General features: G+C 35.5%; 1 protein-coding gene across 1 annotated transcript in view; it reads left to right on the top strand.

The window, feature by feature from the left end:
- The first annotated feature begins 4,577 nt into the window (after positions 1-4,577).
- Positions 4,578-23,298, top strand: part of LOC129004119 (DNA topoisomerase 2-like) — a 53,456-nt gene continuing 34,735 nt past the window's right edge. The window contains exons 1-15 of the mRNA XM_054432554.1: positions 4,578-4,863; positions 10,056-10,233; positions 11,863-12,043; positions 13,016-13,259; positions 13,590-13,719; positions 14,578-14,666; positions 14,894-15,067; positions 15,957-16,043; positions 16,297-16,449; positions 17,233-17,338; positions 18,043-18,233; positions 19,095-19,226; positions 19,415-19,625; positions 20,051-20,242; positions 20,720-20,868. Of these exons, the coding sequence (XP_054288529.1) occupies positions 10,065-10,233; positions 11,863-12,043; positions 13,016-13,259; positions 13,590-13,719; positions 14,578-14,666; positions 14,894-15,067; positions 15,957-16,043; positions 16,297-16,449; positions 17,233-17,338; positions 18,043-18,233; positions 19,095-19,226; positions 19,415-19,625; positions 20,051-20,242; positions 20,720-20,868 (2,208 nt within the window). The 5' untranslated portion in view covers positions 4,578-4,863; positions 10,056-10,064. The remainder of the gene's footprint in view (positions 4,864-10,055; positions 10,234-11,862; positions 12,044-13,015; positions 13,260-13,589; positions 13,720-14,577; positions 14,667-14,893; positions 15,068-15,956; positions 16,044-16,296; positions 16,450-17,232; positions 17,339-18,042; positions 18,234-19,094; positions 19,227-19,414; positions 19,626-20,050; positions 20,243-20,719; positions 20,869-23,298) is intronic.

Raw genomic sequence — 23,298 nt, 5'->3', positions numbered from 1 at the left:
CAAGAAACAATTCTCCTTGTAAACAAATTAAATTAAATAGCAGAACAGCATTTCTGACAACAGCTGTAGTTTCATAACAATGTTTGTTTCCCTTGTTAATCTTATGGAGAAATACGAAATTTTAAAGGGCCCCAGGCCATTAATATTACATGAATATTTATGAAATATTGCAACTTTTTTGTTAAAAATGTCAATATTTCAAAATAAAAATATGAAAATGAAAAACGGATTGTGACATATCAAATGAAAAATAAATTTCACCAAGCATTTCCTTTTTCATGCTCTTTCATTTGATATGTAACAAGGGGTACCTTGCGATTAAAAAAAATTAAGTTCCGGGGAGGGGGGGGGGAAATGTCTCGCAAATTTATGAACCGATTTTAAATTTTTCCACCAAACATTTTCTTTTTTCATGCTCTTTCATTTGATATGTCACAAGGGGTACCTTGCTAATAAAAAAAAATAAGTTGGTGACAGGGGGGTGGAAGGGGGGGAATGTGAATGTAACGTTGAATTAAAAAAAAATTGTGCCCCCTACGTCAATAGATGATTCCCGCAAACTGAATATTTCTATCTATTGCGGTTTTTACATAGATAAAGATGCAAGTTATAAAAAAAACACCCTCTATAGATAACTAACAATATCTTCGACGATTTCATTCCAAAGCTGTAAATAATATATTTCTGGCCTAAAAACGTGTTTTATGCAGTTAAAACTACCAAGAAAAATCTAATTTCGTAAAATAATGAACTTGAAAGACAAAACTCTCTAACAGTGAGCCTTATGGGTTACTAATTTGGGTTTGGGAACGAAATAACAAACGAAAATAGTTACCGTAACATCAACAAAAGAATAGTTAGTACTCTCCATTCGAGTCACTTGTGTTTTCTCATAATCTCAAACAATATCCCATAGTTACAATTAAAAAACAAAATATATAAATATATAAATATACAGCTGATTATAAACAAACCTAATACAAACCAAAGAGATTTTCATCCATCCTCAGGTAATGTTTAACATATTACAAATAGACTGCAACATTTGATTTGGATGAACGGCAGTGACAAAACACTGCTCTCAGAGTATACTAATGACTTTCTTCGAGCAAAGCTCGGTCCCCAAGTGGTAACGGTAAGAGTGGTCTCGGAAACGGTAAGAGGTACGGCAAAGCGGTTAATATACAGGCCTACTACGTCGGTTCCAGCTTTTAATCAAAAACAATAATGCAGCGTAAAAATTATTGTAAAATTTTAATACGTGCCGCAACAGACGTTTTAAGAAACACATACTTTTTTGTGGGGGGATGTTGAAATGCGAAATTGTCTCTTTTCTGAATTTTCCTCATGGTTTGGGGCAGAGACCTGTCATCGTGCCAAATTTCTACTTCCTAGCCCGTCTAGAAGTGCCCAAACACTTGTATACCTGATCAGTGAGTGAGTTACACATCGTGCTGTATAGTTAATTAGATAAAATCAATTTGTTTATAAAAACACAGGATATTTTGGTAAGCACAAATCCGTTATGAGGACACATATTTGGAATTTATACACACGGCTGTTCAGGGGACATACCCATTTAAAATGTATGGGATTTAGTTGGGAAATTCATTCTCCTACAAGTGTATTGGTATGCCTTTTTTGCCATACACAAGGCTGTTATGAGGACACAAAATGTTATATACAAGGATGTTACGAGGACTGTCTTCTTATTAATAAGAGGACAGCAATTGTCTTCCTAACAGCTTTGTATATAAATTTTGTCCACTTAACAACCATGTACATATCTATATATATATATATATATATGAAACTGAACGGATTGTGTTTTTGGCCTCTGGGGACCTCAAAACCAAAAAGTAATTCGGTCCCGGTTCTAGGTCTTACCATGAGACTATACGCATTTATCCTATGTGGGAAATTCGCTAAAAGGTACCGGGCAAAAGCAAGTCACTAATGAGTAAGATCAGTCCCATTAAAAAATACAAACTTTAAGAGGTACTTAGGCCTACTACTTACATTTAAAATACACCCGCCGCAGCAAACCTGCAGACTAAGCAAATTCCCACTTGTCTGATTACATTTTAACTAAAATATTTCCATAAATAAGACATATTTATTCCCAATTAAAATAGCATTAGATTTAACAAGTGCTTAGGTTTGCTGCTACGGGGAAGGTAAAAAGTGTTTTTGACCATACGTAAATAGTATAGGATGAAATAAATAAATTTGCCAAAATTTTATCAATATAATTATAGTATATCCATAAACAAGTAAACTCCGTATTCAAGAGGGTGTAGGCGCCATGATCAAGGCTGTAATCGCCGAATTGATAAGTTTTCCTTAGTCTAAGATATTGAGAATATGTTCTAACTTTTCAGTAAAGGGGGGGATTAAGGGGTTAGGGAACTATATATTATTTCAGCTTAATATGTAAATTATACTCTAGAGCTCACTCGTACCCATAAGGTACGAGTGGAAGTTTTAATTGTTCTTTTCCTTATTATATTAATAATTAGATGCATAATAATATTAAATCATCAAAATGGCTGTGATATGGATGTGGTTTGGCTCAGTAATTAATTTAAGATCATTATTATTCAACTCAGAATGTTGCTTGCAACACTAGATTGATTATATTGAGCCTTAACGAGCCTATGAGTCCAGTAACGTTACTATAAACTATAGTAACACGCTTCATTATTTTTTTAATAGTATATTTCGCCCTCGCTCATTTTCTGACCTCGGCTTCATCTCGATCGTAAAACTTGACCTTGGGTCAATAAGAGTCACTTTAGGCCCTAGTGATATTTTTCTACTTATTGCATTACAGTATTAACTAGAATTGCTTTCATGGCAATGAAAGCCAGTTGAGCGGAGCAATATCATGTTTAATGTTTTTTAATAAAGCAATAAATAAAAAAATGCTTATAGATATAATACAAAATACAAATTTCCCCACACTCTGCACTCCTAGCCTTACTACATCATTCACCACTTCCTACGTTGTGGACCTGTTTCCCTCTCCTTTCCCATAGCATTTTAATACCGGGTGTCCGAAAAAGAACTAAACCATTTTAAAGGCAAATACTGATACCAAAAATAAGAGACTATGTTGAATGTTTTATATATGTGTTTAAAGCTTATATTCTCAAGTTTTATTATAAACTTAGTATAACTCGATATGAGCACCATTAGTGGCCCGGCATAAATCTAAGCGAAATTTGACCTCTTCCCAGGTATTGGTCAGTACTTCAAGGGATGTTGCACCAACACATGCGACTATTCTCTGTCGGATGTGATTCAGATCCCGAATCTGCACCGAGTAGACATAATTCTTTATTCCCCCAAAGGAACAAGTCCAAAGGAGCCATATCTGGACTCCAGGAGGCCATTGGATGGGCCCTTCCCCTGCCAATCCACCAATCGTCGAAACGAGTATCCAGCGCTTCTCGCACACGCAAACTGTAGTGTGGCGGCACTCCATCCTGTTTAAACGGCCACCTTTAACTCCAGGCCGCGGCCTTCGAACTGGCAACGTCGCAAGTGGTGTTGTAACAGCTGTTTTGTTTGGAAGCAGCTAATGGTATTTTTGTATTTACGAAAGATTGGTTACTGGACAATGACAATATTAACTCCGCTTAAAATGTACGGATATAGATTTTTAATTCATATTGTTTCGGTTTTCAATTCTGTATGTTTTATTTTCAATATTTTAATAAATTTTTGTTCAAAAATTTAAATTTAAATCAATAAAGTGCGAATTAATTAGCTGATGTCACCTATCTGCCATGTTATCTTATGGGACGTCTGTCACTAAACAACACCACTTGCGACGTTGCCAATTCTACCAGGCCGCGGCCTGTAGTTAAAGGTGGCCGTGGTTTAACACGTTGCCTACCAGCCGTTACACTCAGCTGTATGAGGGGCGTTACGAGACGTGGTAGTGAAGAAGCTTATTCAATTCAATTCAATTCATTTATTTCCACGGTAACACCATTTTTACAAGAGGTACAGTAAGTAGTAGCTATCAAACTCAAATTATAACAACAAATAAAGGCTGTCACTATTTCTGTTTGTTAAGTACTGTTCTATTTAAGTTCTGTTACACTTATCACGAAAAGTCGCCATTTGCATTGCGTCAGGAGTTGAATAAAAATTGTAAATTAAAAATTCCCTTGTTTTTCTTAAACTGTTGTAGTTTACTTGTTTATGGATATATTTTAACCAAATTTAGAAATTTTGTTTATTTCACACTAAGCTATTATCAACATTGCAATACAAAAACACACCTTCCCCCACACATGCTGTCCCTGTAGCAGCAAACATAAGTACTTACTAAAATCATTGTTATTTAAATAGGAAATAAATCTGACAATTTTTAGGAAATATTTTAGTAGACATCTGGGTACAAAGCCATGGTAGTCTGCAAGTTTGCTGCGGCGGGGGTATTTTAATTTTGGTCCGTGGTTTTGTCGCTTTCATTCTTCTTCTTCAACTTCTTATTTCTTCATCTTCATTCAATCAAGCAAGAACAAGAAGAAGAAGAAGCTGAAGAATCCCATTCCCAATCCCAATCCATCCAAGTCCCCAAGCCCAAGTCAAAGTACTCTTGCTTTGCGGTTCTCGAAGTCATTGTTTGTTGTTTTGCATTTCTGTATTTAGAGTGAAAATCATTTAACACATCGTAGGGTTTACCGAATCCGTCGAAATGATAAAATAGTTCAGTTCTCTTGCAGTGTAAAATCATAAGTTTGCTTCGTTGATGTACTGTTAAACGCATATTCTTACGATTTTATATTCCGATTTTTGACTGTCCTTCCTACCTAGGAAGCCGACTGCTCAGTGGCTAAATCCACACAGGTAAATATGAATTTAGTTAACGGATTATCGTAGATCTTAATTCATTTGTGGATTTTTATGTGTGAAACCTTTGTGCTGGTTCCAAATCCACTCTTAGTAGACTTAATTGCTTTATTATGTGACGGTTAAAATGGCGGTCTGGATTTCCCGCCATTTTGTACTTTGAATTTAAACCCTTTCTGCCTTAGCCTTACTGCTATTCAGTAATCAGTAGTATTCTTTCAGTCGAATCTCGAATCAGTAGGTTATTCATTGCTGCTGCTGCTGTGCCTTGCCAATTCACATTATTTCAGAGTTGATCTACTATAGGGGACTCATTGTATAGTAGTAGGCCTAAGGTATTACCACACAAGACTAGGCTCTAACTAGGCTACCTCTAGGCAGGGACGTATTTAAGTATCTGCCGCCTATAGGCAACAAAGTTTGCCGCTGCCCCTCCCGCTCCCACTTTTCAACGCACTCCCCGACCTCACTAATATCACTCCAATGGCCAATACATGCCCTGTCAGCTGGTTTTGTAGGAAAATAATTGGTAATATTGCATGCTGCATCAATAAATTTAATAACTTTTCACCACACTATGATGTTTTTAGCTGTTTTACATGCGTTAATTGGTGGCTGAAAGTTACGTTTTGCTGGCCATGCCAGCTGTCATCGTCATTTTTGGACCGAGCAGGTTCTTACATCCCTAGGGCCGCAAAATCAGCTTATCGCTTACTTTTAAAACATGAATGCATATTAAATACAAATCAGTATCCATAGCATTGCAATAGAATTGTTTTATTGTCACCGCTGCCTAGCAACTATTTATTTTAACTTTTGCTGATTCCTCAAATTATTTCTTCACATAACCTTAAAGTTCTAGTTGTGTTGACTATCAGTGTGCATCATTATTGTGGTGAATAGTGCTATTAAGGTATAGTGTGGTGGAAAATAGCGTTCGTACCACAGACCGAAATGGTTTTGCAGCTCTCGATCGTTTTAAGTTGACTTCGTCTCGAACCTAAAAACTATCGAGCCGGCGAAACCTCATTTTCGGCCCTAGGTACGAAATATACTATTTCGACCCCTTTTAACAGACTTTTTTGTGCCGTTTTTTTGCAAAACAGTCTGACTTGGATAGGCCTACACGGAATGCAACTTTTTTTATCTAGGCCTAATCAGTATTTTTACAATTCCGTTTTGCGGCTTGAAATGGCACACAAAATCGCCTGTATACAATGGTTCTTATAACGCTTTTCATTGAACACTATTAGTCAGATCCACTTGCGAGACATGCTTTTGGCTTTGATTTGAAATGAAAGAAATATGTTTTCTTATACTAGGCTATTTATATCTTCCAAAAGCACATGAATCGCAAAGAAAGATTACGTACTAATACTGAAAGAATAATATACAATTTTAAATTAGTTAAGTTTGGTACAGTGGTAAGTATTTAGTTCACACTTTCCTTCTTGATTTTAACCTAGCAAAAGAATCTTTCAGCTATAGTGCTGCCGCTGCGTAGTGGTGTATGAAGTAAACAGAAGGGAGTGTTATCTACGTTTGTCACTACGTAGCGGCCGTACCGGCGACCCGCTCCCGCGGCGAGCGTGTCCGCCAGACCAATAGGGCAGCACGGACAACTCTACACAGCTGTGTAATAAACTATTGACGTTTGTTTGACTTGGATGCGTTCTGAAATAGTTGTATACTTAATCAAAATATTGAAATGGCTAGTTTGCCGTTCCAAAAATTGTTTGCAAAATTTTTTTTGATTAAAACTTTGTTTTTTTATCTACCCTCAAAATGTTGCCGCCCCTAAAATTTGCCGCCCTAGGCGGGCGCCTAGTCCGCCTATTCGGAAATATGTCCCTGCCTCTAGGAATATAAAACCAAATGTTCCATAGTAGCCTATTGTGTGCAATAATCGCAAAAATATACAGTAACTTTACCTAGGGCACATAGGATACAGGCCTAGCTTAAAATTTAATAAACACTTAAAGTTAGGGCAAAACTTTAATATCTGACTCCACCGAATTATAAAATGATTGATTGGATCAATAGGCCTATCTAAACTTAGCCTGATCATAAACCCAATAGCCTACCCATTGTTATTTATACAATACCTAGGCTATTACTTAATTACGACTGAGTTGGATAAGCTACCTATCAAAGTTTTAACTTACAAAGATAAATTTCTATAGGTCTATTACGGACACATGTGATTTAACTAACTTTTAACCTTTTGTGTTCTGAGGTTGTGCAGAATTCAGTGGCGGATCTAGAACAGTCACAAGTGATATGTGTGTAAACTAAGTCTCCAAAATGGCAGTTTTATACCATTTCTTTGTCCAAAGTTAAGTTAGTGTGACAAATAATTTTACGCAATGTGTATGCTCTACTGTAGGCCTATTTTATGCAGTAAAAAAAGTATAATGTACACTTGAGGGGGGGGGGGGTGGTCCCTCCCTTCACCCCCCCTCTGGATCCGCCACTGGCAGAATTACATTCAAGCTTGATCAAGTAGCCTAAGCCTAAGTTAATTTATTAGGCCTTTTAAGCCTTAGGCATAACTTAGCCTACTGAGGCTAAGTGACCTAATTTTTTTTCGCACCACTCTTAAGTTAAAGAAAAATATGTTTAAATTTATTTTTGTACTAAATTTCATGTTTAGGTTACATTTGCCTTGTTTGAGAGTTGGACTATAGGCCACTAAATGCACTCTAGCAGATATGGACCGTGTAACTTAAGCTTGAACTTTAACTTAGCCAAGGCTTCTAATTAGGCTACTAAATGTCCTCCCCATTCATTAACTTAGTTTTTAACTGAACAAAATATTTAGTTATGTTTTTTCAAAATAGGTAAGTTCTTACGATAGTAGGCCTAATTAAACAGATAGGGCCTAGTAGGCCCCCTACCGGTAGAAAAAAATAGACTTTTTGCATTTAGGCCTAAGTTTGGTTACAAAAAGGTACATGTTGAAGTACCGGTACCTCCCAGATCGGTAGTGGGGGAGACAACGACGGAACAGCGTCTCAGTCGTCATCTCCCTAAACTTAGGCTAATATTTTTTAAGCAACGGTTATTTTAATTTTCAAATGTTTCCATTATGATTTGGTTTACTAATTTTTTAAATAGCAACACGGCAGACGCACAGGCAGCACTTGCCTATGTCTGCTGATTTTCTTAAATCAAATAACTTAAATGTTAATACAAAAATGTTTCTTTTTATTTTATAGTTTTAGTTTAAATATTTTTTAATCGCAACGTTAAAAAGTATGTATTTTGTATTCTGTATATTTTGTTTCATATTTTTAGATTTCTAGTCATTTGTACAAACATATATTAAATTGATGAACCTTTTGTATTATTTTAAGTTCATCATACATATTCGGCATCAAATGAAATTTTTAGCTTAATCAAATTTAATTTTTGACTTTCACGTGTGATAACAATGTTAATACTCAAAACCCCACTCATGTTATTATACCATTGGAAAGATAATTTTATTCTCTTTCCAGTGATATATAGTTTTATAGGTTAATCTGGAGAGAGATTTTTGTTATGAAACCTTTTGTCAGTAACTCAATGTTCCGATTTCGGAAAAATCTAATTATTTGTATTTAGGAATTTTTTTTGGGTGATAATAGGTAATAGTTATTATTTCACTTGTGTATGATTCTGCATTAAGTTTTGGATATATAAGTAACATTTGAAGCCCATTTCTTCAAAATTGTCCCTTTTACATAGAAAGATGAGAATATATGCATTTCAGTTTAGCGCAAAAATAAGCCTCGGAAACTGAATTTGTGTGAAACTTAAAATGGCCGTATCTCTGAAGCCCTTGATCAGAATGAGATAAAATTTTGGATTTCTTCTTATCTATATGTATATATTATCTATGCAAAATGTTATTGAAATCAGAAAACCTTGGGTGACAAGTCTACTTTTGGCTGGATGATTTGGCGTGGAATGACCCTATATTATTTGGAAAATAAACATATTATTTCATTCATTCAGTGAGTGTTGTGACTACGTTCATCTTGTCCATTGTCATGTATCAAGAACCACATCAGAGAAGTGGCTGGACCGCAAAATTGGTGCATGTTGAGTCTCGATATTTTACAAATTATAAATGAAGACGAGGTAGAACAAGGTGTACTTGACTATGTGATGGAGTGTGAGAAATGTGGGCAGGAATATTTGCTATGATTGTGAAACGTTTTGCCGGTGCATCCATCTGCAGTTTTGCATTCATCTGAAAGAACAGAAGCCTACTAGCCTACAAAGTGTTTATTAAATATAGTCAGGTAAACTTGACCTCACACAATTTTTCATTTTGATATTCTATTTAAAGTTTTATCCAGGCCTACCTCTTGAATCCTATTACCATCATCATTTTTAACACAAATATGAATATAGGCCTAGGCCTACTAGCTGATCAAATAGGCCTACATTTTTTGGAGGTATGTCATCTACAGTAGGCCTTATGGTGTAACTTGACTTCCACTGTGCTGCTAACTTATGCCTACTTACTTGAGACTGCTTACTGCTGTTTTTCTCCGCAGTCATCAAGATTGGGGGAGGCGCCATCTTTTTCTTTTCTTTTTTCCTTGTTTTCAGGTTTATTTTGGTTCAGGTTTATTTTTCTTTGGATTGTTTTATTGTCTGCAATTGTAGGCTATATGATCTTCTATGAATTAATTCAAGTTGTAAGTAGGAACTTTCCAGGAAAGTTGAGTGGAGAATTTTCTGTCATCTTGAATATTTTTAAGCCGGTTTGGTAATACCTGAGCTGTATAATTTTATTGCTCTAAATGTTGGCATTCTTGCGGTTTTTTACAGTTTAGCCTATGTTGGGGTAAGTCATTTTTTCCTTCTGTTGTTGTGGTTATGGGTTTGTTTAAATTAGTTTTATAGGATCCAGTTTTTTTTTAATTGTTTTTTTTTTATAACATTGTACATTGCCCCCTTTTTTACTCAGTTCTAACTGTATGATAGGCCTACTTAACAAATAAGTCAGTCAGGAATGGGTTGAAAAAATAAAGTAAACATGGACAGTGTGCAACTAAATCTGTGTTGTACTGTCTGTATTCAATAATCATTCAAAATCTTATCAGATCCATACGAGCTGTTTCTCAGTCTCTGCTATGATTACAACATGTGTTTTGTGGTTAGTTTTACATTTGCTTTGTTTTGTGTTTGGAAAGCCGAGTACGATGTCAGACAGCGACGGCAGTAGTCCAGTAAAGGAGAATGGCGCACCTAGCAGCGGCGAGGAGCCCGCGCCCAAAAAGGCTGCACCAGCCAAGAAACTCACAGTTGAGAAGATATACCAGAAAAAGTCCCAGTTGGAACATATTCTACTCAGACCAGATACCTATATAGGTAATGTATCTTAAAATTATATTTTTTAGTTACCCTACTAGGTTTTTATTTAAAAAAATTGTCTTCACTTTGGTAAGACAATAAATTATAAATATTCTCTAAAAATCTGTTGAAGTCTGCAGGCTTTATCAGATTACATAAAGTTCCTTTTCTGTTCATGTTATACAAGGGTTTAGTGTCAACTAAGCCTTTCTATCCCCTTCTTATTAGCCTTATTAACCATTTTAAAACTGTCTGCAACTACCTCTATCTCCTGATACATGTTAGATTTGACTTTGACTTTGAATCCTGGTTTGCAAAACAAATTCAGTTGTCAACCTCTTCAAGCAATACCGGAGGATAACACTAGGTTTAAAATTAACTTACCTTACCTCCTTGGCCACTCAAACCTAAGAAGGTTTTTGGCCTCGCCAACAAGTTGCCTCCACTGCTGCCGGTTTAAAATTAACTTGCCACAGCAAAAATTTGAATTTTTCAAAGAGAAATGTTAAAAATATTCAGTTTTAACCACGAATACTACAGGGTGTCCACGTTCTGGAAAGTCAGGTATAGTCATGGAAAAAAATTATGGTCATTGAAAGTCATGGAAATAGACAAAAAGTCATGGAAATCCCCAATGATGGATGGATTTCAGGGGACCTTTCAATGCTCTAGTCGGCCATAAGCGTGACTATTGTAGCATTTTTCACAATTTTTCACAAATGTATGACAATTTCAATTTATACAGTTGCCTTAGTTTAAATGGGTTTTGAGTTTGTATTAGTTCATTGTTGTACCTATTGTACTCCATTGTTATCTGTTAATACATATTTCAATATTTTCTGTGAAATAACTTGTCTAGGCAGTATTATTCGTGTGTGTACGGTATATTATAATTTTTGAGTTAAGTTCGTGAGTCATGGAAATCAATGGTTAATGGTCATGGATAGTCATGGAAAGTCAGGGAAATTGATGACAAAATTTCTGTGGACACCCTGTACTAGAACAGACCCGTTATAGATCATAAACATAAACAAATTATGTTACTGGCCCAAAAGTAAACATTTTTTAACATTGCTTAAATGGAACTGTTTAACGTTAATGTTATTAGTATAGGATTTGAGCCAAGAGCCAGGGGCGTCATTTGTTTATGTTTATGAGCCATATCGGTCTGTTCTAATATTCGTGGGTTTAACTTTTTTGCAACACCTGCCGGCTCCTATAGAAAGTGAAGGCAATTAAAATAAATTCAAAAGAACACAAATGATTTTTTTTTCATTTTTCATTTTATTCCATAGAAGACTTCAAAAAAGTTAGTAGCTTATATAATTTTAATTTGAGTTCCATAGCAAAATTAGGGGAACAATTTATATTTTCATCATGTGTAAGTAGTTTTTTGTTTTAATTTTTTTTAACCTTGACAATAGATTATATATTTTTATTTTATTTACTGCTCATGTTATTATGATTTCAATAGTTCAGTTACAAATTCCTAACTTTTTAAACATTATTTTGTTGACAGTACGGTACCTAAGTAAATCTTGTAGTATATTTTAAGCACTTTGTAATAGGTATAGCCTATATTTGACCCTACTCGATGCATTTTTTTGTGTATAACGTATAAATAATTATTTGATTTGATGTTCTTAGGGTCTGTGGAGCCTGTAACGGAGACAATGTGGCTGTATGACTCCGAATTGGAAGCAATGGTACAGAAAGACATCACTTATGTTCCGGGGCTCTACAAGATATTTGATGAGATATTGGTCAACGCCGCAGACAACAAACAACGTGATGCCAAGATGGACTGCATCAAAATTGATATTGACCCGTAAGTTATATTGTTGGTTTGTATTTCAGGTAATGAATGGTACCACAAAGAAAGAAGTTTAATGCAACCTACACAATTAATTGCCACTCTGCTTCTTAGCTCGACATTTTCCTAGATCACCCCTTCCAGCCCTGTTTCCCAAGCGTAACTTATTTGCAGATGATACGAATAATATATCGTTCTAGGTACTATCCCAATTCCTATTTGGTACTTGCTAAAACACTTAACATGCCATGGCAATTTTCTTGATTTCTGGAACATGTGGTAGTTGCCCATTACTTCTGTTAACCAACCTCATATTGGCTGAGGTTATGGGTACTTATGCCACGATAATCCACTTATTGTTCTCATTTGAAATTAAATTTTTAAGATAAAAAAAATGTTTTAAAAAGTAGATGTTCTTATTTTTTTTTATTTTAGATTATTTTCAGTAGTTTGTAGCCTAACATGTGCTAACAGGTAGGCTACACTACTATAGCACATGTTAGGCTACTAAACTACTGAATCTGGCTTGTCTCATTAGTTTAACTGTTGGATTTAAGGAAACCCCAGATAGATGGCGTCTCTTGTTATTCATTTCTGATTAATATTTTTATTACACAACGGAAATAGTGATTGTATATGTGAATAAAAATAGCTCAAAAACCTCAAAACGGTTTGTCCCATTTCAAAACTTTCTGAAATTATTTTACAGTTTAACTTAAAGTTTACAGTTTTGAGACAAGCCTGTTTGGCCTAAAGAATAAAATAGTTGTATCAAAATCTCAACTTGTCTTGCAGTTGAACTTTAAACATCCTATTGAAATATCCAATTAAAAACCTGATAGGTTAGAAAAGTAAATCACACATCTTACAGACTTGAGATTTTAACATTTAGATAAGTTGTTTTGTGACTCATAAGCTAGTTTCAGAAATAACTCTTACTTAAGATGTTAAGTAAATTAAGTGAATAAAATGAATGTTTGTGTTCAGAGAGAACAACCAGGTGTCAGTGTGGAATAATGGCAAGGGAATCCCAGTAGTGGAACACAAGGATGAGAAAATGTTTGTGCCTACGATGATCTTTGGCCACTTGCTCACCTCGAGCAACTACAACGACGAGGAGGAGAAGGTGACAGGAGGTCGTAACGGCTTTGGAGCCAAACTGTGTAACATCTTCAGCACCAAGTTTACCGTTGAGACATCCTCCTCGGAGTATAAGAAATGCTTCAAACAGGTACACTGAGAGATTGCCATATATCTTAAAGTTGTTTAATTTTTAAATTCTTTGTTTATTTTATATTTTAACCATGAAAAGTGTGAGCTTCTTTCAAGGTTTCGTTTTAATAACTACTCCTGTGTTCTAGCCGGACAAACTGTAATTTGTAGGTCTTCATTGCCACACTGTACATTCTTCATGTATTGTCCTGACCCACTGCACAATCTTGTAAAACAAGTCAATTGCTTTATCAATTACTTAAAGTGTTCTGTATCTATGAGCTATCGATTGTAGATTGTGATTTTTAATTGTTGCTGAATATTCTCAACAGAAAATTCTGTTATACAGACATGGGGTAACAATATGTCCAAGGCTTCTGAACCCAGAGTAAAGCCGACGTCAAGAGAAGACGAAGATTACACTAAGATTACCTTCTCACCAGACCTGTCCAAGTTCAAGATGGACAGATTGGATGAAGGTACACCTAACTCGTTATATGTGGAGTTTGAGGGATTATTGCGGTCATTTTACATCATGATAAGTAAAAAAAAACTAGTCAAAATTCATCCTATGACTTTCCATCCAGCGGTGATGGCAGATTTTTTATTTCTCTACCGAACCTTTTTCCCTTGTGTTCTTTTTTGTAGTGTAAAGCGGTATCCAGTAGAACTTTATATTTATCCGAATCAACTGGGACTGAAACACAATCGGACAATCAACAATTTGTATAGTCATATTTTTACTGAAATTTGAAACAAAATAGGCTGAGTCGAGCCGAGCTTTTAATATTGCTATCACAGAACATGTCTGCAAAGATTTCACGATATAAAAAATCACTCTTTCACGGGAAACTCTTTCTTTTTAAATAATTTGCATAGTTGTTGAAGTTCTACTATATTTGCCTTGCCTTAATTTTTATATGTGATATAATGTATAGGCTACAACAACCCTCAGGATTTTCCAAATGTAATGTATCAGTATTTTAACTGTGCACCAAACATTACAAAAGTATTGTGCTAAGACTTCCACTTTAATTAATTAAAGTATTGGAAACTGAAAACAATTTGTAAACGGGATTGATCTATGTAAGAAAAGTTTCTGAAGCTTATAATATATTTTTAATAATCAAAATCCCTATAGCATATTTTTTGGTAACTAAAGCATACAAGTTTATTGGTGGTACCAAACATTTAAATTTATTTTACGGTTGGTTTGTGTATGTACAATGTTTCTTAAATTATTGTATTTTGGTACAACAAGGGGTTTCCCACCATGAATTGGTTGAAAGTTAGGATTACACTTGGTTATTGTCATGATTGTGATGTTTATTGTCCAGGTATTGTCTCTCTTATGACCAGGAGAGCCTATGATGTGGCAGCATCTACACGAGGTGTCAAAGTCTATCTTAATGGCAAGCGACTGCCTGTAAGTACATATAAACAGAGGCTTATACACAAATAAAAGATCATAAAGCTTAACACTGATATTATTGTTATAACTATTGTTTCACAAACTAAAACTATACACTGCTATTACTATGTAAGCATGTAATTTAATCAATCAATTACCTTAGCAATTAACTTTATTACCTTTTAAATTAATGTTTTTGGTGATATTATGAGATACACTACAGTGGTTTTATGTTTGTGCAGATCAAGAGTTTCAAAGATTATGTGGAGCTGTTTGTGAAAGGCAAAGAGGACGATATGGGTAATGCCATCAAGATCATCTACGAGAATGTCAATCCTCGGTGGGAAGTGGCTGTCGCCTTGTCTGACAAAGGCTTCCAACACATGAGCTTTGTCAACAGCATCGCCACCATCAAGGTAACAATACTCCTGACAATCACAAATGGATTTTAGCTATTTTAGGCCTGTAGGAAAAACTTTCTTCATATTGGAAATTCAAATTTCCCTTCATTGAACATATAAGTAAAATTTATAATGAGAGATAATAACATCTAAAACTTTGCATCTCAACTAGCCTATTTAGAAACACAATAAAGAAGAAGGAATGAAACACAACTAACTTAGACATACCCAAGAAAAGAGTTCCACACAGTTGATAGCACACAAGTTCACTTCATAACACAATAAACTTGGTGTTGCACATTCAACTTCTTTCTTCTGAAGAAGGCTCTTTTGGGGTAAAATATCAAGTTTATTGTGGTTGAACTTTTATGTGTTCTTTTAACCAGGCCTACCTGGAACTCTTTCCTTTGGAAAGTTAGTTGTATATCCATACCTTTTTCCTCATTGTATAAATTATAATGTTAACGTTTTATATAAGTCTAGAACAAATTCACATTCAAATACAACACTATATGTTGTAATGTAATTTTATATTAATATATTGATATTGTAATATGTTATATTAAGTGAGCTTCTGTAAAATAAGACAGAAACTATTCTGTATTTTCTGTGTAAGGTTTCACACGTGTAAGGCAATTAAAGTCCATGTAGGCTACACTTTTACAGAACGTTTTGTATACCAGGGCGTGCTTTGGTCTACACCAAACTCACTGTAAAAGATGATTTATTTAATTATTGAAAGCTTAATATACTCACAAATACTACACTTTTTCCCATACAGTACTGAAGTCAATAATGACATCAGTCCTTTATTGAGACAGGGGAAAGCGATAGGTACTCTAAATGCATACATTTTTACATTTTCCTTGTTTTTAAATTAATTTAATGTGGTGTTTTGTTACAGGGAGGTCGTCATGTTGATCATGTAGCTGACTCCATCGTTAAACAGCTGATAGAAACCATCAAGAAGAAAAACAAAGGTGGCATGCAGGTAGAGTAATACTAGACAAGTTGAATTCTTGGTTTAACCTGGAAACTGTGTAATTATCATACACAAAATTCACACAGTATTTTGTATAACTAGGAACAATTATTTTTAATCTTTAGAAACAATGGTTACTGTTAAATCTACTTTCTGTTTTATAACCAATTGTGGTACTACAACTCTTTCTTTATAACTTTATTTCTTGAGGTCATACCTCTATGAGGACATGCGGTACTAACTGCAATTTATGTGGTTACAGGTAAAGCCATTCCAGATCAAGAACCACATGTGGATCTTTATCAACTGTCTGATTGTCAACCCGACCTTCGACTCTCAGACCAAAGAGACAATGACATTACAGGCCAAGAACTTTGGCTCCAAGTGTACACTCAGTGAAAAGTTCATTACCACTGTGAGTATCACTGTTGTATCCTACTTAGTCAACATTCATGTAAATCAGCATCAGCCATTAGATGGATTGTAAAGGTAAACCATTGCCGTTTACCAGCTTTTCAAGGTTAAGACCTTGTTGAAGCTGTGCTAACTTTGATTATAAGGATTAATTAAACTTGGTAAGAACAGGACAGATTTTTGTAAAGCTTTTATTTTTTATTAGACTTAAGAATTTGTCACAAACGCTGAATGTTTAAACAGCTGTTAAGTTAAGCAAATGGTATTATACGAAAAGCTTGTCTAGAATGTTGGCGTCAGCTCCTAGACTTAAAAAAAATTAAAACTTAATAAAACAAAACTGAATCCCTAAACTAAATTATGGCTTTGACATTCCCTAGTTCTCAAAACTATCTTTCTTTCAACACAAAAATGACGAAAATCCATCAAGTGGTAGATTCGTGAAATGAAAAAACCCAGTCTCGTTTTAATAAAAATGAGTTCTAGAGTTGTTTCTTGTTTCATGAGGCTATGGTTAAAACTTGTACTATCTAGTATCTAATGTATGATAAATAAGCATGTGTACACGTGATGTTGGAACCATATGAATGGCCAAGTATTGAGCAAGAGAGAGCCAACTACCTGTACTTAGTTTCTGTGATGAACAGGATATGATTTTTTTTATAGGATGTTTACAAAAATATGAAACATATCTTTTCCAATTTTCATCATGAATCTTCAGCTAAATGATTACGTGGTACTAGTATCACTCAGTGCTTTTCTAACATTTGTACTTGTTTTTCAGGTAACCAAGTGTGGTATAATTGAGGCAGTGTTATCTTGGGCCAAGTTCAAACAGCAGAACCAGCTGCAGAAAGCCTGCAGTGGGAAGAAACAGAATAAGCTCAAAGGTACATTATTTATTACTGTACACACAGATTACTTTAGTTAAACCTTAATGTCAAGGGAAGGCGCTGAACAATGAATCAGTTGTATTGAAGAATGTGTTGTAATGATTTTAGTTTTTCTGCAGAAAAATCTCTCGGCTTCAGAATTCAGCATAAGAAAAAAAGCTATCCACTAATAACTTGCTTAAGAATTAAGTTTAAGGCAAAGGCACACAAAAAGTATGTAATAGTTCACTTGGAGAGGCAACATGTATTATCTTAGATTCTTGGAAAATATATCTCAAATAGTATCATTTTTAGGGGTGGACAGGACTTTGCTTTTAGGTCGGGACAGGACAGGGGTGGATTTATATTTCTTTCCTGATTTATGAGAGAGGTTTGTGGCCAGATTTTTGCCTGTGCAACAAGGGCAACTTGAGTTTGTTTTTGTGTTTTGTTGTTTGTTTTGTTAAGGTCTTGAGTAAATGTTTTTTGCAAATGGCAATAATGACAAAAATACTGTTAATCTGCTGCGGCCATGTAGATATCATCATCGTCTCCCACGGTCATGGAAACGTCATCGTCATCATGCGTAATGGCTTCAAAAGTGGTAATCTTACAATCAGGCAATCTTCGCAGATTTCAAGTGCTAAAATGTTGTGAAAACTTTTAATTATGGCGATTAAAATTTTCTCCAATAATCTTAAACTAAAATTTGATTACTCCAGGTGTTCCAAAACTGGAGGACGCCAACGACGCAGGCACCAAGAACTCGCTGGATTGCACATTGATCCTGACTGAGGGAGACTCAGCCAAATCTCTGGCTGTGTCGGGTCTGGGAGTCGTGGGGAGAGACAAGTACGGAGTGTTCCCACTGCGAGGCAAACTGCTCAACGTCAGGGAGGCCACACATAAACAGGTGGGGGAACTAATGTATAGACATTCTATGACCCTGTGAAAGTTGTAGCCAGTAGGTAGATTTGTGGTCATCGGGCAACGAGTCAATGTGTCATAAACTACTGTGTAAAAGTCAAGTCGCCCTGAAGTAGGATACAACACTAGAATCGAAGCCGAAACTTCGGTGAATCAAAGTGGTTTTGTAGATTGACAAAGTCGCCGCCTGAAAACCATGAACGTACAATAAGTGAAGGTGGAAGCTCATCCTGGAAAAAATGAACATAGTTAAATTCATCCATAAACTTTACAAGTGTGTTAATGTAAATTACTGAGTTTTGTTAAATACTCCAACTGAGCCAAACCGTAAGAAACACGTCCTGTAAGCTGTGATGATTTTTTCATAAAGGGTAGAATTCTAGCTTACCTGATAAGTTAGGATTCAAGGGCTGATAGCTACACAATATCATACACACAACTTAACACAGATATTCCCTCCCAAATGAGGATTTCTCCAGAGTTTAGGTTGAAGAGAAATGTTACTACATTTACAATAGCATTTAAGTTTGAATAAAAAAAACACGCAATAAAAACTGTACTTAGTTCATTTGATAAGTTATAAGGTATTTAATAAGTTATAGTCTTTTAGCCTTGATCAGAATGGCACAACCCAATATATAAGGCTGTAAATTATATAGTTAAATGTTTTTTTTGCATTTTTTGTAAATGTCTCCTAAAAAAAAACATAGGTACACCCGCCGCTTGCGCATTATAGTATTAGGATGATCAACTATAATGTCAGACTAGGGAGAAAGTACATTTATTTTTGATTTTGCTACATTTTATCGATTCTTAAGCTTGAGACTAACTATGTCATCTGTTTCAGATTTTGGAGAACGCTGAGATTAACAACATAATCAAGATTGTGGGACTGCAGTACAAGAAGAAGTATGAGACTATAGATGATCTGAAGACGCTACGTTACGGACGACTCATGATCATGACAGATCAGGATCAGGTAGGGTCCAACAAGAGCACTCAGCATCACCTGTTGTGTACATTTTACCTGATAACTTAAAAGTTTCAAGTTGAATTTCTTGCTTAAAAACCATGCTTAACCACCAAATACTATGATATGCAAATATGTTTCATCCAGATCATTTCCTCTAAGATCATATGAACTTTACAAAACTTCTTGTGTTCTAGGACGGCTCGCATATCAAAGGACTGATCATAAACTTCTTGCACACCAATTGGCCGTCGCTGCTAAAGCTTCCATTCCTCGAGGAGTTCATCACTCCCATCATCAAGGCATCCAAGGGCAAAGAGGAAATTAGTTTCTACTCTCTACCAGAGTTTGAGGAATGGAAGAGAGATAAGGATAACTGGCATACGTACAAGATCAAGTACTACAAAGGTAATGTTTTTCTACATGTCCGTCTAAGGTTAGCAAGAGTGTAGATTATGTCTTTCTTTTTTTTGGGGGGGGGGGGCTTCCATATTTGTTTGATCATAGATTCACTTTTCTTCCTTGATGTCCAATCCATCTTAAATCTAAATGTGAGCTTTTTGCTTCCTCCATGTTCTTTTGTTAGTCAGAATATATCCCTGAATGCAGAAAAGTTTTTAGCTTTTTCTAGAATCTATGTTTCAGATCTATTTAAGACAGTTATTCATATTACTGTTTAGTGCATATGTTTTTTAGTTTTTTTTTGTTTTTTTTATTTGAGTTATATTAAATATTCAATTATATAGGCTAAGTTAATTTCCAAACTATAATTCCACTAATGAATAATCATAAAAACCCTAGATTGGTACTCAACAATTTCTGTCTCTTGTTAGGTTTGGGTACCTCCACATCAAAGGAGGCCAAAGAATATTTCTCTGACATGAAGAGGCACAGAATCCTGTTCAAGTACAGTGGTGAGGATGATGACAAGCACATCCTGATGGCATTCAGCAAGAAGATGGTCGACTCTCGTAAAGAGTGGCTCACAAACTGGATGAGTGACTGCAAGCGGCGAGCGGAACTTGGTGAGAACAAACCAGCCTCTTACTAACCTTGAATCTTCCCATTCTTTTATACCTTTGTGTGAAACGTATCAACAAAGCAAGAGGTGAGCCGGTACAATACCAAAATTAACTGCACTGATAACTCATTATGGGCAACTCCTTGGCCATCATTAGATCTGAAGAAAACTCTCTCTTCCTTAATTGAAAATGCTGTCAGTGGCAGTGAAATATTCTTGTTTTGTGTTTATGGTAAACATTTTTTTCTTGTGCCAGTTTGTACTCTTTCCCATTCAGGTAAGCCACGTTATCCCCATAAAAATCGTAAAACCCTAGGTCCTTGTGCTCTATGTTACATCCTTAACTTCTCAAAAACTTGTTTAACTTCAAGCAAGATCAACTATAGGGCTTGTGTCTGTTACCTCAGCAATGCATTAATTATGAAAGAATTTTCAGTATTTACCAATGACTATGGTAGTGACAGTGTATGTGTGTGTTTAGGTTTGCCCGAAGATTACCTGTACACCAAGACCACACGAGTGGTATCGTATAAGGACTTCATCAACAAGGAGTTGGTTCTATTCAGTAACATGGACAACGAGAGATCCATTCCTAACCTGGTCGACGGACTCAAGCCCGGTTCGAGAAAGGTGAGGAGAAATTTCTATTTCAAGAAATGAGTTACTGAAAAGTTATTTTAACCCACCATTAACATCCAAATGCCACAGATTAGACTATCTATTATTAACTGAGTAGTTGAGTAGTTATTCTGCTTGTCTCGCCTAATAATCAAGAGGTTGCCAGTTTGATCTATGAGCCAATGTGATAGCTTTTTGATGGTTCGACACTGGACACAACTGTCCTTGACCATTTGGCGTTTGACAAGATGTCCTGGATTATGACATCCAGGTTTTAGTCTGTAACACAGCTTGCTCAGGTCACCCTGCATTTAGCCTACATTCAGCTTAAAATTTGCATTGATGACTTAAATAAGTGATAAGCTATCAGTATATTGCTAGTTTACTCAGTTAAGGAAGTTAAATTACTTGTTGGCTCAGAAGTGTTTTGCCCAAGAGATATTCTCATAAACATAGGGACAGTGTAGTGAAGTTCATACAAGATTAAAGTACCAATCACGCTCTCCTGAAAAATATCAAAAGTGTGACTGAACATGTTTTTAGCCTGTGGTCTTCATTTGTTAGTGTTTTGAACTGCAGTAAAACTCCAATTATCCAAACTCCAACCATCCGAAGCACCGATTATCCTAATCACTAACAGATAGAATTCTAAAACCTAAAACTACAGTGATAAGAACCGTTTTCAAAGAAAGTTGAAACCGTAAACGCATCAAAATCTCCCACAGTCCTCTTGCTGACTTGCTACTTTGGGTAAACATTATAGTCTTCTGTGATTGCAGCAAAATCTTGAATTTCTTCTCCCGTGGTCTTGTACACTCCCGTGGTCACAAAAAATCATCCTCCTCCGCATTTACGGCTGAATTTAAGCAATTTAAAGCTGAATTTTTGATAGCAAAATCTTAGCAAATGTGTTCTGCTATCACAGTGGTAAAAGCTTGTTTCAACTTGGCCTATTTTATTTTCTATAAAATACTCTGATTTTCAGTAAAAAACTAAATTTCTGACTATCAAATGTGGTACGGTCCCAATTGATTCAGATAGTTAGAGTAAATAAATAAATATATCTTTATTGTCACATGACGTTTTACACATTAAATAGCAAAAGCTACAAAAACATTGTTAACATATTCATAATGGTACCTAAAATACTTAAAATGCACAGAACACATAAAATCACACACATAATTTACTTAATATTTCGCCTCTTTCAGAGGTAGGCCTAGATGGTAGTTACAAAACAACAGTTTAAATAGGATGACACAGTTTGAATTCAAAATGTCTGACAGGTTGTCCAACTGACACTGCACAAAGCACTAAATGCAGGCACATTGCAATATTGTATTTACATATAATATGTACATTGAAAAGCAAATTAGTTTTGTCCATACCCGGGCTCATAGACCGGGCTCATACCCATGCAATGAAAACCGATGTAAATCTTGCCAGATACACCATCCTACAGAAACTTTTACCAGCACATACCATAATAAAAATTACAGAATCCAAGGCCATCATACCTGCAGCTCAGAGAACCTTATCTACCAGCTTCAATGTTCACATTGTCCAGCCCAGTACATAGGCCTAACAACCGAGACTCTCCGAAAACGCATGAACGGCCATCGACATGATGTTAAAACTAGCAAAGAAAAACCAGTTGCACAACATGCCTTATCCCACCAACTTCTATTTGATGACTGTTTCACCATAAAAGCTCTAAAATCATTGCCAAAGAACCAATGCAATAGTTCAATGCTCAGAAGATGGGAATTAGCTTACCAGTTTGTGACCAACTCCAGAACCCCACCTAACCTCAACATTAGATAATATCCTCATATCCTCACCCTCACAGCTAACTCTTAAGTATTTATTTTCATGGACAAAACTAATTTGCTTTTCAATGTACATATTATATGTAAATACAATATTGCAATGTGCCTGCATTTAGTGCTTTGTGCAGTGTCAGTTGGACAACCTGTCAGACATTTTGAATTCAAACTGTGTCATCCTATTTAAACTGTTGTTTTGTAACTACCATCTAGGCCTACTTCTGAAGAAGCCTCTGAAAGAGGCGAAATATTAAGTAAATTATGTGTGTGATTTTATGTGTTCTTTGACTCATCTGCAACCTTTCATCAGGTGAGTTAGCTGTGTCCTCTCCATCCTATATTTATTTATTTAATCCAAGCTAAATGCTTTTTCCTAAAAACATAACCTTAAAGTGACAAATCTTTTCACTCTTTCCTTTACTCCTTTCTTTCCTTAGTGTTACTGTCCAACTATCCTATCCACTATGAACCTATCTTCCTTTTGGCTAAAACAAGCCAAACAACATGCTTTCAAATTATCAAAAATTATATGTCATGTACATTTCCTGAGTTCTTGCCTTACTCTAGGCCTAACTCCAGTGGGCCTAACTGTAAAACCAGCCATCAGTGGCATGCC

Source organism: Macrosteles quadrilineatus, unplaced genomic scaffold (assembly GCF_028750875.1).
Source record: "Macrosteles quadrilineatus isolate MER2022 unplaced genomic scaffold, UCM_ALF_1.0 Scaffold_9__3_contigs__length_116548681, whole genome shotgun sequence".
In the NCBI taxonomy this organism is placed as follows: Eukaryota; Metazoa; Arthropoda; class Insecta; order Hemiptera; family Cicadellidae; genus Macrosteles; species Macrosteles quadrilineatus.
This window is presented reverse-complemented; position numbering and strand designations above follow the sequence as displayed.